Source organism: Oratosquilla oratoria, chromosome 9 (assembly GCF_046742065.1).
Source record: "Oratosquilla oratoria isolate Oo_2021 chromosome 9, ASM4674206v1, whole genome shotgun sequence".
Classification (NCBI taxonomy): domain Eukaryota; kingdom Metazoa; phylum Arthropoda; class Malacostraca; order Stomatopoda; family Squillidae; genus Oratosquilla; species Oratosquilla oratoria.
Window position 1 is genome coordinate 67,273,860 of NC_134785.1, and position 18,798 is coordinate 67,292,657.

Consider the following 18,798-nt stretch of genomic DNA (forward strand, 5'->3'; position numbering starts at 1 on the left):
TAATAGGAAGGATTGGAGGAGTTCTGGATATTCATGTTTCCATGGGAGAGAGAGCAGACGAATATCAGTTAATCTTATTGCAGAAAGAACTTGAGAGTATAGGATGATGTGAGGAAAAAAAGGGAAGATTATAGAAAAGTACTGAGAATAAACAAATTAAATGACAAAGAATATCAGAAGAAATTAAGAATTGTGGGGAGTGGTGAGGGATAAAGGGTAAACAGGAGTAGAATAAAAATGGGTATGTTTCAAGGAGGAAGTGGTAAAGTGGACATGGTGTGTGGGACAAGGAGGATTAAAGTGAGCAGAAAAGGAGGTAACAAATGGTGGGATGAAGAGGTGAGGGTGGTGGTGGAAAATAAGCAAATGTATGAGGATTGGTTGTAAAGTTGAACTAGGAAAGCATATCAAAGATGGTCCTCGTGTAAGGGATAAGGAAAGATAGAGTCAGAGAAGAGGTACAGGGCAGTTATAGGGTGGTTACCTGTACATCATACCTGCAGAATTGATAGCAGGATCAGAGGAGGGATTGAGGAAGTTGGTGACAGAGTTTGAGAAGGTGTGTGAAAGAAGGAAGCTGAAGATAAATGTGGGCAAAAGTAAGGTGATGAGATGTACAAGGGGAGAGAGTGACAGTAGGCTGGAAGTGAGCATTAAAGGTGAGAAACTGAAGGAAGTAGATAGTTTCAGATATTTGGGTGCGAATGTGACAGGAAGGGAGGAGTGGGGGAGATAGAATGTAGATTGAGAGAAGCGAGTAAATGCCTTGGTGGATTAAAAAGTGTAATGAGAAATAGACATCTGGGAATGGATGCTAAGAGGAGGTTATATGAAGGAGTGATTGTGCCAACAGCAATGTACGGGGCAGAAACATAGAACATGAGAGAGGAAGAGAGAAGGAGTTTGAATGTGTTTCAGATGAAATGTCTGAGAAGTATGATAGGGGTTACTAGGCTGGATAGAGTGAGAAATGAGGAGGTGAGGAGGAGAACAGGGGTGGAAAGGGAACTGGGAGATAGGGTTGATGAAAGAGTATTAGGATGGTTTGGACACATGGAAAGAATGAGTGAAGAAAGATTAGTAAAAGAAGTGTGGAAAGTGGAGGTGGAGGGAGTGAACATGAGGGGGCGTCCTAGGATGAGATGGATGGATGGGGTGAAAGGGGCATTACAAAAGAGAGGAATGTCTGTAGAGGAAGGATGGGAGAGGACAGAAGATAGGGGTGAATGGAGAAGGGTTGTGTATAGATGAGGCTGTGATGCATGAGGGGGAGTGGGTGGGGGATGGGGGGTGAGGAAGTATGTATGAGAAAAAATTTGACGCAGCCTGAAGGGATTTCTCCTCGTCCTCTCCTTTTCTGCATGAGGGGACGGAGAGGGGGGGTCGCAGAATTTATGAAGCGGCCTTGCTGTGGATGTGCTGTGTCTTGCGACACTGCTTCTGACCCAGGGCAGTGGACAGGATGCAGGGATGACCCGTCATCCAGGAAGTGCCAAGATAAGAGGGAGGGAGGAGGGTGGAGGGGAGTGGAATATATAGGAAATGGAATGGGTGGGAGTGGTTTCTATGCTTTTTTCTTTTTGGCTACCCCCCATGTAGGGGGAAAAACCCTTTGGTATATGTATGTATGTATGTAGAAAGTAATGTTAATTGTGTTTCTCTCTCTTTATTCAGAATGAAGCTTTGAAACTCTGTAAGAACTTAGCATCAAACATAAAAAAAGTGGAGAGTATGGCAGATGTTAATATTTTGTCAAGTGTCTCAGAAGCAGATAAAAAGCAAATACATCAAGTGACAAGGGATATTGTCCATCAGTGCTTCAAGTTTGGCTTTGAGGTAAGAAAACAAAATAATTCACATGTGCTTATTGTGATGATTTTAAAAAGTATAGACTTATTCTGTAGGCGTCCCCCTTTTTACCTCTATCAAGCCTTGTCTTTTGTGGAGACAATCCTGTTAGTGGGATCAATACTAAGGAAACATGTCACATACCCATACAGGGTGGTCAGGATATATTTGACACTTTTGGAAAGGAAAGAAAAACTTAATATCTTGGCCAAAAATTGATGTATTCTCAAAATTCAAAGTGCATCTCTTAGAGGATCTTTTGCCAAATACAGTTCACTCAAAGAAGCTGCCCTGAGCCTCCACCATGGCCTCCAGGCAGGACCTGAACCTGCAGCACGTGGCCTTGATGGCATCTTTCGAGAGATGCCTGAACACCAGTTTGATCCTGGCAATCGTCATGTCCTTGGTGTTGCTGGTGGTATGATTGGTTTCTTTTTTAACTGTGGCCCACAGATAATAGTCCATGGGGTTGCAACCAGGCAAGTGGGGGGGCCAGTTGTTGGGACTGGTGAAGTTGTAGAAGTTTTCAGATGGCCACTTCTGGGATTTCCTAGAGGTGTGACACAGAGCTGAGTCCTGCTGCCACATTTATGGTTTTCCCGCAGCCACCCTCTCCACCCAGTGCTTGACAGCAGTGGACAGCAACTCAATATAGCCATCTGAAGTGAGTCTGAGTCCCTCTTCAAATATGTGGGTCAGCATGACGTGGCCTTTGCTGGAAACTCGCCCAAAGCCATTACAGTTTAAGGGAACTTGGTCTTCATGAAGCGCAGGACTTTGTGCGGACTATAGGCTAGCCGCCTGTTATTCTTCATGTTGGGCAACTGATCCTGACAGAAGTTCTTTTCCTCTGAGAAGAACCAGAGCATCCCCAGCTTGACTGGGTGTTTGACCTTGTTGAGGAGTTTCTTGGCTTTCATAAGTTGGTTCTCTTGGGCCTTGGCGGTGAGTAGTTGGCCCTTGCGCCTCTTATATGAAGAGTAGCATAGGTCCTTGTTCAGCGCTTTCTTCATAGTCGCCACTCCAATGCCCATCTCTCTCGCCAAGGTCCGCATTGCCATACCTGGGTCTTGCTGCACCTTTTTTCGCAGCTTCTTGACGAATTTCGTTGTGCAGACTGAGTCAGAACCCCTATGATTTTTCCTGCTAACCACTGCTTCCACATCTCCGTCGCAATTCTCCAGCTCACATCTCATGGCCTTCATGGTATTCAAGGAGCTGCAGCTAAGATTTCTGAATTTTTGAATCCGGTGTAAATCATCATAATACAGGTCACTCTCCTCCAATATCCCAATGTTTTCCTGTCATCCATGCTCTCTAGTTCTCACACCCAGCAATAGGATACAGAATCAGCTATCTGTTGCACTTTACTGCCATAAAATCCTTCAAATGGTTTTGAAATGACAGAAGATAAAATAATTATCAAATTTATCCCGAACACCCTGTATATATATGTACATATATATATATATATATATATATATGTATATATATATATGTATATATATATATGTAATATATATATATGTAATATATATATATATGTATATATATATGTATATATATATATATATATATATGTATGTATATATACAGACGCTCCTCAACTTACGTTTTAGTTACGTTCCGAACGGCCGAACGTAAGTTGAAAATGAACGTAAGTTGTTACTGTACTATACATCCGTAAATTCTATTACCGTATCTTATAAAACACCCCTAAATAATTAATTATACACACAACATTGTGAAATAATATTAATTTCAAATAAATTGAATTCAAGCAACATAAATTGAGATGGTGGAGGAGGAGGGGAGGAGGAGGAGGCAAGGCACGTTCAGTCTGTCGTTTGTGCCATGTAAACAATGGACGCAGCGTCATGCGTAAGTATCGTTTGAACTACGGAGAGCGCGCTTAACTAAGAAATTCACTCAAAAATTTTTTTTACCTTTTTTTTTTTATACAGTCAGTTCAAACGTAAAATCGAAAAAACGTAAAACGAATGAACGTAAGTAGAGGAGCATCTGTATATATATATACAAGTTATGATAATGTTCTAATAATAACAGTGTAATTTCGGGTGAGCAATTGTCTAATGTGGTGATTTGATGATAAACAGGTGAATTATCAGTAGTCGTCTCATTCCTCCAACAACTCTATCTTGTTTACATTGGAGTACAATTTCATGTGATTATTTTTATTATTTCTTAATCATTTTATACAAAACAAAATTATTTAATTCAGGTTATTCATTATTTCACACACACTACACTGTTAATTTTTTATGCTATATAGCAGTGTGGGTTGTAGTTTAGTTATGAAGAAATCTGGAGTTTTCCATTTGTGTATTTTCTCTAACCAAAAAAAAAAAAAAAAACTTTGATTTTAGAATTTCAGATAAAGGATTCTCAATGGTTATGTATGATTTGGACTAAACCTAGAACTATAATAAAAAAAGACCAGTGACAGGTACCTGCACATGGTTCTGCAAGATGAACAGCAGAGCTGCCCATTTTCAAAATTTATCAACTTCACCTCCATCATGAGGTACACCCTGGGGGCTGACACTTGGTCTCTGCACTGGGCCCAAGATTTCCCTCTTGTCAGCTTCAAATGTATTTCTTACACCATTTCATATAAGGAGAGCTGATAACCAGAGACTTCTCCCCTCCTACTACCTTCAGCTGGTGACATAAAGACAGTCTCATACCAATACAACACAACATTCCAAAGTTTCTTTCTAAAGAGATCTATGGAAAAACTCAAGGACTGTTAACAGCTACTATGGGGTTGTAGGTTTTCCACTTTGAAACTCAAGGCAACAACTATTATATACTGTGATAATGATTTTTTTTCTTTGAATTTCACTGACATACTCCACAACAGCTGGCAATAGTTCCTGGGCAACCCCTATAGATCTCTGGAAAAAAAAACATGGTCCTGCTCACTGTATTAGTTTGGGGACTGTTTCTATGTTGCTGCCTTAATGGAGGTAGGAGGAGGGGAGCAGTTGTTGGTTGTCAACTCTCTTTAAGTGAAAAGGTGGAAGAAATACTTTCAAAGTTGGTTGAGGAGATTCAGGCTTGATCCACAGAATATCATTCTATTAGGGTTGCAGATGGAAGTAAGGTTGTTAGGAGGTTTTGAATATGGGCAGGAGGGAGTTGATTCTCCCTGGGGTCTTTCTTGCACAACAACCACTTGCAAGTACCCATCTTTGGCCTCTCTTCTTAGGAAAGCTAAATTAAATACACAGAACAATAAATATTAATGCCATGTTGTGTGACACTTTTGATCCTGATTAATTTCTTTTGTTGAACAGTACCACAAGGAGGTGACTCGTCTTGTTACGGGTCATCACAGAATAGAAGTTGCATCTTTACTTGTTACCTTTGCAAGTCAGTGGATGAAGTTTGTGCACAGCCATTATTCACCAGGAAAAGGGCAGAGACCTCTCTGGGCCAATCCAGGATTAGAATTTATTGTGTTTGTTTCTGATGCCCATAATACAAGGCACATAAGTCAAGAGTTTTTTCAGGTATGGTTATATTTACATTTCATCAAGTTTTTATATGTAGATTATTAACCCCTTTGAAATAGTGTGCATTTATTCTAGCTAATGCATTGGAATTTTATACAGCTGTGCCACATTACATTATATTTGACTCAAGTATTGTTTTGGATGAATAATATTTTGATGCATCCCAAAAGGATTTCTCCCAATCTTCTCTTTTTCTGCATGAGGGGACGGAGAGGGGGAGTCGTTGATTTAATGAAGCAGCCTTGCTGTTGCATTTTGTTACATGCTTGAGAGTGCCTTGAGTTCTTGTGCATGTATGTTTAGGTATAGGCTCAACTTATTGATATATAATGCTTCTTAGGGAGACGTCTATCTTCTGTACATATTTCCAAAATCTTGGTGTTTTCTTCTAGAATGTTTCTTGCCAGGGCTATGCAATGTTTTTCTCTTAAGTGTTTTATTTTTAGGGCTCCTATTGTAAGGTGATATGAAAGGCTGTGGGATAACCTTATTGTCATCATGCCACCACAGAAACAAGTACTGCCAAATTGATGGTGTAGCAACACGACCCCCTCTTGGAGTATTTATGGCAAATTTTCTTCTTGGGCTGCATAGAAGTATTCAGCAAAACAGAAAACCCAGATATTTACTGTCAATCTATCAATGACATTTCTATAAAGACCAAGAATAGTACTAATGCTGAAAAACCTTGACTCTTAGTACAAGAAATCTCTGAGCTCACCTTTACTATGGAAGGCAACATTGAAAAAGACTTACCCTTCCTCAGCCTCCTCACGAAACAAGATGAAGATTCTTTAACACTGAAGTGTACATCAAGCCCACAAACCCTGGACACTGCCTCAGTTGTTTAAATGAGTGCCCACAGAGATGTAAGGACTCCACCATCAGTGCCTACATCTGGAGAACACTCACCCACTGTAGCATCTGGAAACAAGTACACAACATATTGAATGCTCCACCCAAGTGATTAACAATGGCTTCAGTGAGAAAGACATCAATGGTCAGATCAAGAAGATAATGGCAGGCTGGTACAACAGTAATATGAATAACCGAAACCTGGAGAAAATTAACATTATAGATCTTCATTTTCATCAGTCTATAAAGAGGAAGAATGCATATTGAAATTATCAAGAGAAACATCAAGCCAGTCAACCCAGAAAAAATACTTAACTTATTAATTTATAATAAGACAAAGAAGTCAAGGCACCTCCTACTTAAGAACAGTCCCAACCAAGAGAACAAGAAACTTCAGAAGTCAAGTGTCATCTGTAGGTTCAAATGTACCAGAGGGAACTATGAAGGCTTCCCTTCCACCTGTATTGACATGATGACAATGAGGTTATCCTGCTGTCTTTCATATCACCTCACATCAGGAGCCCCAAACAGAATAGAGAAGAACACGGCATAGCCTTGACAAGAAACATCCTAGAAGAAAATGCTAAGATTTTGGAAATATGTACATTAGATGCCTCCCTATCTTAGAAGCATTATTCATCAAAGAGACAAGCCGAAACCTATACATACAAGCAGAGGACCTCAAGGCACTCCCAAGCATGTGACAAAATGCCATAAACCCAAGCATGTGATAAAACACCACAAACCCAATTATGGTAAAATGCAACAAACCTAAGCACACAACATTATGTCACCCAATGACATTCCCCTGTTACTAGATGGTTAAAGAAAATGGAGAAAAATGGGAGATAAGTCAATTGTTGTTTGCTGACAACACTGCACTTTTAGCAAGATCAGAAAAGGGATTAGGGAAGTTAGTGATGTATTTTGGAAAGCTGAGCAAGAGGAGGAAGTTGAAGATAAATGTGGGTAAATGTAAGGTGAGATGTACAAAGGGAGAGGATGGCAGCAAATTGGAAGTTAGTATTAAGGGAGAGGCAGGAGGAAGTGAATAGCTTTAGATACTTCGGGAGTGCATGTGGCAGGAAAGGGAGGAGTAGAGGTGGAGGTAGAATGTAGATTGAGAGAACCAAGTAAATACCTTGGGGGATTAAAAAGTGTAATGAGAAATAGACATTTGGGAATGGATGCTAAGAGGAGATTATATAAAGGGATGATTGTGTCAGCAGCACTGTATGGGGTAAAAACATCGAACATAAGAGAGGAAAAGTTTAAATGTGTTCGAGATGAAATGTCTGAGAAGTATGATTGGGGTTACTAGGCTGGATAGAGTGAGAAATAAGGAGGTGAGAAGGAGAGCGGGGGTGGAAAAGTAGTTGGGATATAGAGTTGATGAAAGAGTATTGGGATGGTTTGGACACATGGAAAGAATGAGTGAAGAAAGATTAGTAAAAGAAGTGTGGAAGACAGAAGTGGATGGAATGAATGGGCAGGGGTGACTGAAGATGAGATGGATGGATTTGGTAAAAGGGGTATTGGGAAAGAGGGGAATATCTGTTAAGGAAGGAATGGAGAAGACAGAAGATAGGGGTGAGTGGAGAATGGTTGTGTATGGGTGATGCTGTGATGCATGGAAGGGAGTGGGTGGGGGATGGGGGGTTAGGGAGTGGTTATGTGTGAATGATATTGTGACACAGCCCAAAGGGATTTCTCCTTGTCCTTCTCTTTTTCTGTATGAGAGGTGGAAAAAGTGGGGGGTTGGTGATTAAATGAAGCGGCCTTGCTGTGGATGTGTTGTGTCATGCTGCATTGCTTCTGACCCAGGGCAGTGGGCAAAATGGGAGGGAGGGATGGTGAATGGGAATGGGGTAAGGGGGGAGAAGCTCTTGATGTATGTATGTATGAAAGCTGTTTGGATGATTTTTAACTCTGCTTTGATTAATTATAGGTACTTGCAAAGGACATAGAAAAACAAAAGATTGTGTTTATTTTTCAGTTACAAGTGTGAGGTATACCTTATTTAGTTTTCTTTTCTCCTCCAAGATGTTTAAGCAAGAAGTGAGTGAATGCTGTGATTATATTGTGGGTGTTCCGCCACCAACAACTCCTCAAACTCCTGTTCTTTCAAGGAGACCTTTCAGGTATTTAGTTCAATATGCTTATATTTGCTCAAGTTTGATATTTTTTAACCTATCCAACTTATGCAAATTAGTATTATCATTTTAAGAAATCTGAATTTTACCCTCTTGGTTGTATTTTTAACAAGTTTTGCATCAAAACTTTGAATTGGCTTTGACCCGTCAATTATATTGTATACCAGAACATCGTCATCATCATCTCAGAGCAATCCACATCCAGAACGATCCATCTCACAACAGTCCTCTGAAAGCTCACCCACTATTTGCAATACTGATAGCCCATTACTAAGGTGTGTAATTAACAGTCAGAAGTAGTACTAACATTTTACATTTTCTGGCATGTGTATGTATGAAAAGATGAAATTTATATTGTGAAAAAGATAACTGTTTTTGTTGGTATAGTGTGAAGAAATATTTGCAATCTTACTGGTCTTTCTTTTATCATAGGCGCCATATTTTGAAAATGAACCAGATAAGTTTTGAAAGGCAAGATACGGCAGATGGGGAGAAAAGTAAGTAGCTTGTATTTCTGGAGAGAAAATTAAGTAGCATGTATTTTTAAGTGATATGAATTTATTTCAAATAACAGGTTCCAGTAACACTTTGAATATAAGGCTAAGGAATATATATTTGTAAAAAATGGCTGCTCTGAAAAAAAGTTTCATTAACGGGAGACAATGATTGAACTAATTTTTAAGCTTTCATTATTATACATTTTTGTAAAATAGTGTAGCAAGTTGGACAGTAAAGAATGATAGAATTAGTGTACTATAAGGTATTTGGTTTCAGAAAAATCTAAAGTGAAAAATAAGGTAGAGTTTACATTCTAAAATCAACATTATTTTAGACAACATGGTACTGGTTTAAGCATTGGAAGTAGGATGTTGAAATTTTGCTCAGGGCTGATATGATTTCAGTATTGCTGTGATATAAGCCAGTACTCCAACTCTCATGGCTGTGGAGTCAAGGCATGCTTTGACTTTCCCACACCACTTACAAATGGGAAAAGTGTTTGGTATATATATATATATATATATATATATATATATATATATATATATATATAAATATATATATATATATACATGTATATATACATATATATATATATGTTAAATATGTGTATATATATATGATATATATAAATATAATGTATATATACATACATATTCATATATATATATATACATATACATATACCAAGGCTTTTTCCCCCTTCCAAGGGAGGTAGCCAAAAAGGGAAAGGCATAAAAACATATATATATATGTATGTATGTATATATATTGGTGAAGAGAGTAAAACACCAGACTTGGTTTGAAGGGTTTATTAAGCTCAATGTTTTGATTGCCATCCAGGAATTGTCTTCAGGGGATATAATAGGTTACATACAGTGAACTCGTTTTTAAGTGGCCAGGATGCAACTGGGAGAGGACTATGGTGAACTCCTCGCCCCATTAATCATGATAAAATGTTTACCATTTGATATATTAAATAGTCCATTAATCCCCTCCCAACCACCCTTTCCTCCATCCATTCCCATGTATATTTATTCTTGATTTTCTTCTTGAACACAGTGTTTACTATCATCACCTCTCTTTGTAAACACATCTCCAACATTTTTTTCACTGTAGTACTTACCTGATACCCTAAACCTTTCTACTATTCTATCTATTGTCTCATCTACTGTACCATTAAGATCCCCTAACACCATTATATTTACATTCCTCCCAAACTTGATACAGTTATTTAAATCACTACAAAACACATCCCTCTCCTTTTCATTTTTCTTACAGCCAGGACCACATGCATTCATGAAGGTCCATATGTGTCATTCCAGTTTTACTCACCTACATTATCCTTTCCGAGAAGACACTTCTGCTCACTCTACTACACTTTCCAATCTCATCATTTACAAACAGAACTACTCTTTCCCTGCCTTGCTTACTCACTCCTGAGACTCTCTCCACCATACTCCCAAGCTTAAACTCACCCTCCTTTTCAACTTAGTTTTCACTTAACTCTTCTCACAAACATATATCCAATCTCTTTAATTTTATTCTCATTTGTACTCCAACCACACATTTAATAACCCAATCACTAGGGTTCCAGTTGGTATCTCCCCAGAGCCACTCATGTCTTGTAGGGGGAAATTACAGAGTGAAGGATTCCTAGTCTCCTTGCTCTACCCCATTTTGTCACCTTTTATGACTAACATGAGAACCATGATGGCGGAATTCTTTTTACCCAGGGAGGTTGGGGAGAGATAGAATTATAGAAATTATAAAGGACAGGTGAAAGGCAACAGCACAAAGGAGGGACAGCAGTAGAATAAAAGTATCAGCAAGTCTTAATGAGCAGAGATTTTAAATTCTGATGTAGAGAAATGTATTGCTTTGGTCTATAGGGGCATCCTGACACAGTCCCTAAAGTATCAACTGGATGCTACCATGGAGTCAATACCAATTACAAGGAGAATTTGAATGAGTTGATTTTATTTTCATATGGTTGCTCTTTTATGAGGAAGGAATTTATCAGTACAATAGATTATTTCTTTAATGATCCTACTTCATTACAGTCAAGATGCCTATAGAAAGAATTCGCGAGAAGATTGAAGCTATGGAAAATGAAATCCTAGAGTACTTGGTAGAAGAAAAGGTGATTGGAAAGGTATCGAGTACAAAGAGAGACAAGATTCACATAAAACCTCGAACAGTGAGTTTCTCTTGGCACAGAGGCTTTAAAATTGGTGAGTACCATTATTGTTTTATACCTTCTAATCAACCAGCACTATAGCCAAGTGTTGTTCTTCTGCCTTGTTGAAGTGGAATTTCTATCTCTGTAGTTTTAAAAACTTGTACATAAATTTGTTAAGAGTTAAAGGTATAAAATACATGAATTATAGCTTAAGCACATTGACAGAAAAGATGTAAGGGAAACTATATATAAAAAGTAAATGGAAAAATAGAACAAGTTTAAATGCATTTTAAGATGAAATATCTGAGAAGTATGGTAGGGTTTACAAGGTTGGACAGAGTGAGAAACAAGGTGAGGAAGAGAGTAGGGGTGGAAAAGGAGATGGTAGATAGGGCTGATGAAAGAGTATTGTGATGGTTTGAACACATGGAAAGAATGAGTGAAGAAAGATTAGTAAAAGAGGTGTGGAAAGCATAGGTGGATGGAATGAACTTGAGGGGATAGTCAAGGATGAGATGGATGGATGGGGTGAAAGGGGCTTTGAGAAAGAGGGAAATGTCTGTTGAGTAGGGAAGGGAGAAGGCAAAAGATAGAGGTGAGTGGAGAATGGCTATGTATAGATGATACTGTGATGCAAAAAAGGGAGAGGCTGGGGGATGGGGGGAGGTAGCGAGTGGTTATGTGCGAATAGTATTTTGATGCAGCCCGAAGGGATTTCCCCCCTTTTCTCTTTTTCTGCATGAAGGGATAGAGAGTGGGTCACCAATTAACCACTTCCATACGGTTACGCCTACGTAGGCGGCATGAGGAGCAAGTGGGTACGCGATGATGCCGATGTCGGCATCTTGATTACAGACGCTCCTCTACTTACGTTCATTCGTTTTACGTTTTTTCGAATTTATGTTTGAACTGTAAAAAAAAATAAAAAATTTGAGTGAATTTTTTAGTTTAGCGCGCTCTCCGTAGTATGAGGCGTTCAAACGATAAGCATGACGCTGCATCCATTGTTTACAAGGCCAAACGACAGACTGAATGTGCCTTGCCTCCTCCTCCTTCTCCACCAACTCACTTTATGTTGCTTGAATTTAATTTATTTGAAATTAATTATATTATTTTACATTGTTATGTTTATAATGAATGAATTGGGGTGTTTTATAAGATACGGTAATAGAATTTATGGATGTATAGTACAGTATGAACAGTCATACATTACTGGAACGTAGAGTAACAACTTACGTTCATTTTCATGTTACGTTCGGCCGTTCGGAACGTAACTAAAACGTAAGTTGAGGAGCATCTGTATATTTATTGTAGTCATACCTACGTAACCTCCATTCTCTCAAAACTGGCTTCATCATATTTTCTCTGTTTATCAAAATTCACGGGTGAAAGAGAACGAACGATTGAGCACTGACTTTATTTTTTATAATGCGATTATTATGACGCAACATTGCACGTTGGGCAGCTAATGCTGCCAGATGTGCGATGTGCCCCGGAGGGTTAAGTGAAGCAGCCCTTCTGGATGTCCTGTGTCTTGGTACATTGCTTCTGTCTCAGGGCAGTGGGTGGGATACAGGGATGACCTGATCCACAGCGAGGTAAGATGAGAGGGAGGAAAGGTTGGTGGATGGGAGTTGAATAGGTGGGAGTAGGTAAATGTCTTTTGACTTAGGTACCTCCCATGTAAGGGGGAGAAAGCCCTTGGTATATAGATACCACTAAGTGTGCCCACTTGAATCATAAAAGGCGACAAAAACAGGATGGGGATAGGACTAGGCATCCCACTTTCTGTAGCCCCAGAGAGGACATTCCCCAAAAAAGTAATGGCATAAGAGGGTCTGGGGAGAGTTTTCCAACCAGAAGGTCTTTTAATGTGCATGAATGTGGTACAGATGAGAGTAAAAGGGAAGAAATAGGCAGTATGTTTATGAGAAGAAAGATGGATGTGTTGGCATTGAGTGAAACTAAGTTGAAAGGGAGGGGCAAGTTTGAGTTTGGGAGTGTAGTTGGGAGGATGTCAGGAGTGAAGAGAGGATGAGAGAGAGAAGGGGTGGCTATACTAGTAAGTGAAGAGATAGGTAAGCATGTGGTGGAGTGAAAGGAGGTTTCTTTAAGGTGGATGAAGGTGAAACTGGGAAGAAAGATGTGGGTCTTTGTAAATGCATATGGGTCTGGTAGTGAGAAGAGTGTAGAGGAAAGGGAGGCTTTTTTGATAGATTTAAATGAGTGCATAGAGGGTCTAGGGAGAAATGTCAATGTAGTGATATTGGGAGATCTCAATACAAGGGTAAGAGACACACCAATAGATGGAGTGGTTGGGAAATGTGGAGTGCCAGGAAAAAATTGTAGTGGAGAGTTGATGGTGGAGATGCATCCAGAGAGTTGATAATAGCAAACACAATGTTTAGGAAGAAAGTCAAGCATAAATACACATTGGAGAGGATGGTGGATGGAAGGGGGTTAGATAAGGCTCTAATGGACTATATAGTGGTAACCAGGAGGAGTTTTAGATCTGCTTGTTCTTAGGGAAGTGATTGGTGGAATATCAAATAATTTTTTGTGGAAGGTAAGTTGAGAGTGGAGGATAGATGGAGAAAGAGGAAACAGACAGAAGGTAGGGAGGTGCTTAGAGTAAACTGCTTAAATGAGAAAGAAAAGGAGGAGTACAAGAAGAAGCTGAGAGAAGAGTGAGAGGGAGTGAAGGATAGAGTAGAACTAGGAGTGGAGGAGGAATGGGGATGTTTCAATGATGGAGTCACAAGGTGTGCAAAGATGGTGTGTGGAACAAGAACAGGAGGAAATAAAGGAGGGGTAGTGGGTGGTGGGATGATGAAGCAAAGAAAGTTGTAGAAGAGAAAAAATGAGCATTCACAGATTGATTACAAAATAAGATGAGAGCATCATGTGAGAGGTTCAAAGAAAAGAAGTAAAGCATAATCTAAAGGAGGCAAAGAGGAGAGCAGATGTGAAATGGGGTAAGAGTATGACAAATTTTTTTGAAAGTAATAAAAAGATGTTTTGGAAGGATTTTAAGAGAGGAAGAGGAGGTGAATCAAGTAGAGAAGAAAAGGTAAAAGGTACAGGTGGAGAGATGATAATGGAAGAGATGGCAATAAGAGGAAGATGGGCAGAGTATTTTAGGGAGTTGCTAAATGTGAAGGAGGGTAGGGAGGGAAAGGTAGTTGCAATGGGAAGCACCAAGAAAATGAAAGGAACATGGAGGAAAAATAAGATGAGGTGAAAGCAGTTATTAAAATGATGAGAGCAGGTAAGGCACCTGGGTTAAATGGATGTCATGCGGTGTCTAAAAAAAGGGAGGTAGAGTGATGGTGGACTGGCTGATTAGGTTATTTAATGTTTGTCTAAAAGAGGGTAGAGTGTCAGAGGACTGGAGGAGTGCATGTATGGTTCTGGTTTACATAGGAAAAAGGGACAAAGGTGAGTGTAGTAGTTTCAGAGGGATCAGTTTGCTGAGTGTAGTTGGGAAGGCTTATGGGAGTATTTTGATGAAAAGGATTAGGAGAGGAACAGAGGGAGTAATTTGTGAAGAACAGTGTGGATTTAGGACAGGTAGTGGTTGCATGGATCATATTTTTGTAGTAAGGCAGATATGTGAGAAAGCTATAGGAAAAGGTAAGGATGTTTTTTTTTGTGTCTTTATTGATTTGGAGAAGGTTTATGACAGGGTAGACAGGAAGGCACTGTGGGAGGTATTGCAGATATATGGGATAGGAGGAAAGCTGTTAAGAGCAGTCAAGAGTTTTTACAAGACCACATTACCAAACAACTGTTACATATTCAATGTGAAATGGGATGGCCCCTATCAGTTAATAGAAACCTTAACAGGTGATAGTGTATACATCCTAGAAAATGTTATTTTTTCTGGGAAAAGAACCAGGAGAGCTACAGCTCAGGAGAAACCTTACGATGGAAGTGAGGAGTGGTTGATGGTGTAGTGAGGTTTGTAAATGTTGGGATTGTGTATGGGCCTGGATTAGTTTCTGTGTCACCAGTTGTTAGCAGGTGTGGGAGGGCAGATACTGGAGTACTGACCTCCTTATCTGAAAAAACAGGAGTAAAGGAAGTGGAAATAGAGATAGGGGTAGGACAAAATTTAGAGAGTTTTTGGGTCCTGCATGGCACTTTGTGGAGGAAAGGAGTAGTGTGGTGGATTTTGAGAATTGGCGAGTGGGCCCAGTTGATTGAAGTATTTTTTCTTTCATTCTCTGCTTTCTCTTTTGATTATATGGTATATCTATGGGCATGACAAGCATGGCAGCACTTTTATACTAAAATAGACAAATGATGCTTGCACTCAGTCCATAGGAGCACTCCAAAATATTCCCTAAAGTACTGTGTTGATGTTACTCAGTATGGAAGTTACATAAAAAATATGGGTAGAAAGTGGTACACATGTTTTATTAATACATACTGGAAGGAGTCTGATTACAATTTTTTTTTATTCAAACTGCTTATCCTATAATAAAAATTTGTATAAGATTTAGATTGGAGAATAATATTGGTACTGCAAAATGCTTTCAATATGTACTGCAAGGGCTTGTATGATCGCCACCAATACAGAAAATCCTTGTCAAACCTGTGACCAATAAGTGCGGATATCAGGAATTAGAAAGTTTAGCATATCATGCAAGACTTGGGAATCATGGAACTTGAGCTGTGTGAAGCTTGCAAGCCCACTATAGTTAAAAGGGTGCTCTTATTCTCTGACATAGCCTGTTCATTGTGCAATTAAAAAATTAGAAGCATATCCTTTATTTATTATTATTATTATACATTTTTTCATTAGACTTTCAAGTTGCATAGGGCAGTGACACCAAAAGTCTTTTAGAAAAATAGATAGTGTAGAAAATTATAGAATATTGGTTTTCATAGTAATTTGTAAGAAATTGTAAGCTCTTTTGAAATGGGGAATGAGTTTAATTTCAAATGAATCATTAGTACTCATAGTAAGGATCATGTTCAGGGTTTGGATATCTGTCTGGTGAATATTCCTGTATTTACCTAGTTGTATTTACCTAGTTGTATTTTGCGGGAAGGGGAGCTATGCTCGTGTTGTCCCGCCTTTGTATCTTGCAGTGTCTAGTTTGTTTTTAAACTCATGAATGGTTTTTGCGCATACTATTTCATTGTCCAGTTTGTTCCAAGTGTCCAAAACTCTATGAGGAAAACTGTTTTTCTTCAGTTCTCTTCTATAGCTATGTTTTTTTATTTTCTTTCCATGTCCTCTTGTGTTTCTTTTGTCCCAGTTAAGTAAGTTCTCACTATCGAGTACCTCTGTGCCTTTCATGATTCTGTAGATGGTCAATAGGTCACCTCTCTCTCTTCTTTGCTCCAGTGTCGGTAACTCCAGTTTAGCCAATCTCTCTTTGTATGATAGGTTTGCAAGTGCAGGTGCCATTTTTGTAGCTGCTCTTTGGATTCTTTCTATTTTCTTTATATTCTTTTTGGTACTGGGGGACCACAATGTCGCTGCATACTCTAATCTAGGCCTTATCAATGTAACCAATATTTTTTTCATCATGTCTTCGTCCAAGTATGTAAACGCCACTTTTATTGATCTTAGCAAATTGTAAGTCTCCCCGACAATTTTGTTAATCTGTATATCATAGGACAAGTCGTTCGTGATAATTACTCCCAAATCTTTTTCGGATCCTACTTTCTTTACTTCTTTGGTTCCAATTGTATATTTTCCTGATATTCTGTTTTTGCTTTTTCCAAACTCCATTATGCTACACTTCTTAGTATTAAAGTCCACTTCCCATTTCTGACTCCAGTTCCATACCCTATTTAGGTCTTCTTGCAGTGCTTCACAGTCCTCATCAGTTTCTATTTTCCTTAGTAGTTTGGCGTCATCGGCAAAGAAGCTCATGTAGCAGTTCACGTCCTCATCCATGTCATTCATATAGATAGCAAACATTATTGGTGCCAGCACAGATCCTTGCGGTACTCCACTGATCACCTCTTTCCAGTCTGAATATTTTTCTCTGAGCACTACTCTCATCTTTCTACCAGTCAGAAAGTCCTCTATCCATTTTAGTAGGTTTCCCTGTATTCCTCCTATGTGTTCCAGTTTTTTTTAGTAGTTTTCTGTGTGGTACTTTGTCAAAGGCTTTTTGCAAGTCTAGGAATGCACAATCAGCCCATCCATTTCTTTCTTGCACTATGTCTATTAGTCTTGAGTAAAAGCATATTAAGTTTGTGGAGTCTTCTCTGTGAAGCTTTGCTCATAAGTTGGTGCTGGTCTGAAAAATGAGGAAGCAGTTGATGAAGGTGTAATCTTAAGTAGGTTGAGATTGATATCAGGTTGATAAGTATCAAATTGCTTTATTGATAACATGTTAGAAAGATTCCCCCCCTTTTGAATTTTTCAAAAATCTATCAGTCTGTTTTCTTTGTTGAACATAAATTATTTCACTTATGCAAAGCACATTTTTGTGGTATTGTCTGTCACTAGTACACCATGCACACATACATATTATTTAGCATTTTTTCCCATTTAAATGAGGGTGGCTGAGTTCTAAGTATTCGCCCATCTTGGATCAATTGGCTCTAGGTACACCATACTTTCAGTCAGTGACAGTTTTACCAATGTGTTTTATTCTTTAATTTGCTTACCTGGGAGTTGTAGTTCCCTTCATATCCTTAAAGATTGGTTTATTGACATGGCCACCACGTCGGATCATCATCTTGGAACGCCAAAGAGAATACATTGGTCCCCTGAAGTCGTACCAGTACATACCTTTGTACTCGTGGTCTACTGGACTTGGACCATGTAGATACCGGCCATTCAGATTGCTGGTGGTGGAGGAAAGGGAGCAATGGTATTTGATTTTTGGCTGCTTGATCACAGAGGACACAAAATAAGAGAAAATCTTCTCAACTGAAATATTAAGTTCCAGGAACAACCCCACCAGTCAATCTCTACATAATCATCAAACGATTCCCCCCTGGCATAACAGTGCGCTCACCCTCCCTCCAAACATAAATAACATAGGACACCATACATGACCTTTCCTCAGACCCTTCCCAGTAGAAATACTTTGGTTCATACCTACAAGAAAGTATTAAAAAAGAAATAGTAATGATAATGAATATAAATAAAATTAAATAAATAAGTAAGAAAAATAACTAAATAGCTAAAATGTAAATTTATGTTTAAGAAGGAAATAGGCAAAAACTAGTATACCATTAGAGTGGTTAACAGATGGGATAGAATTAACACGAAGTGAGCTATCTCTCTCTCTCTCTCTCTAAGGTCATGGAACTGCCTAGTGGAGGCCTTATGGTCTCTTGCAGTCTCATACACTCTTATGTTCTTATGAAATTAAAAAGAACTAGGAGACCTTTGCTATATAGATCAGTTATGATAATTGTTTAAGTTTTTTGATAATAATTGATTCCAAAGTATGAGTTCTTTCCTCTACCAAGGACTTATTTTGATATTTACTCAGACCCCATTTGTGCCAAAACTTAAATAATCAATTAAGTTATTGATTTATTAATGCTTAAAACAAACCTTACATAACTTACTTGTAAGGCAATTTATAAATTTAATTCTCAAATTTTGGCAAATCTGCTTTTACTGATAATTAAATGAATTGTTTTGTTAGTTATTGGATATGCTTCGAACTGTGTGTTGAAGCATCTGGATCAGTTAGTAGACCAAATTCGCCTCTTGTTTCTGACGGTTGGTCCCCTGAAT

The 18,798-nt window shown here is 38.7% G+C and overlaps 2 protein-coding genes across 4 annotated transcripts in view; one reads left to right on the forward strand and one right to left on the reverse strand.

The window, feature by feature from the left end:
• LOC143028507 (mitogen-activated protein kinase kinase kinase 4-like) overlaps positions 1 to 18,798 on the forward strand; it is a gene marked incomplete in the record, with an annotated part of 107,785 nt that overhangs the window by 27,244 nt on the left and 61,743 nt on the right. The window contains 6 exon segments of the mRNA XM_076190703.1: positions 1,675 to 1,836; positions 5,169 to 5,384; positions 8,286 to 8,383; positions 8,563 to 8,670; positions 8,828 to 8,892; positions 10,957 to 11,127. Of these exon segments, the coding sequence (XP_076046818.1) occupies positions 1,675 to 1,836; positions 5,169 to 5,384; positions 8,286 to 8,383; positions 8,563 to 8,670; positions 8,828 to 8,892; positions 10,957 to 11,127 (820 nt within the window).
• The window catches only part of LOC143028506 (angiopoietin-4-like), a 35,911-nt gene continuing 32,588 nt past the window's right edge, over positions 15,476 to 18,798 (reverse strand). For all 3 annotated transcript variants that reach the window (XM_076190700.1, XM_076190701.1, XM_076190702.1), the window contains exons 12-14: positions 17,712 to 17,891; positions 17,294 to 17,338; positions 15,476 to 16,088 (exon numbers count right to left, since the gene is read on the reverse strand). In XM_076190700.1, the coding sequence (XP_076046815.1) occupies positions 16,031 to 16,088; positions 17,294 to 17,338; positions 17,712 to 17,891 (283 nt within the window). In that variant the 3' untranslated portion in view covers positions 15,476 to 16,030. The remainder of the gene's footprint in view (positions 16,089 to 17,293; positions 17,339 to 17,711; positions 17,892 to 18,798) is intronic.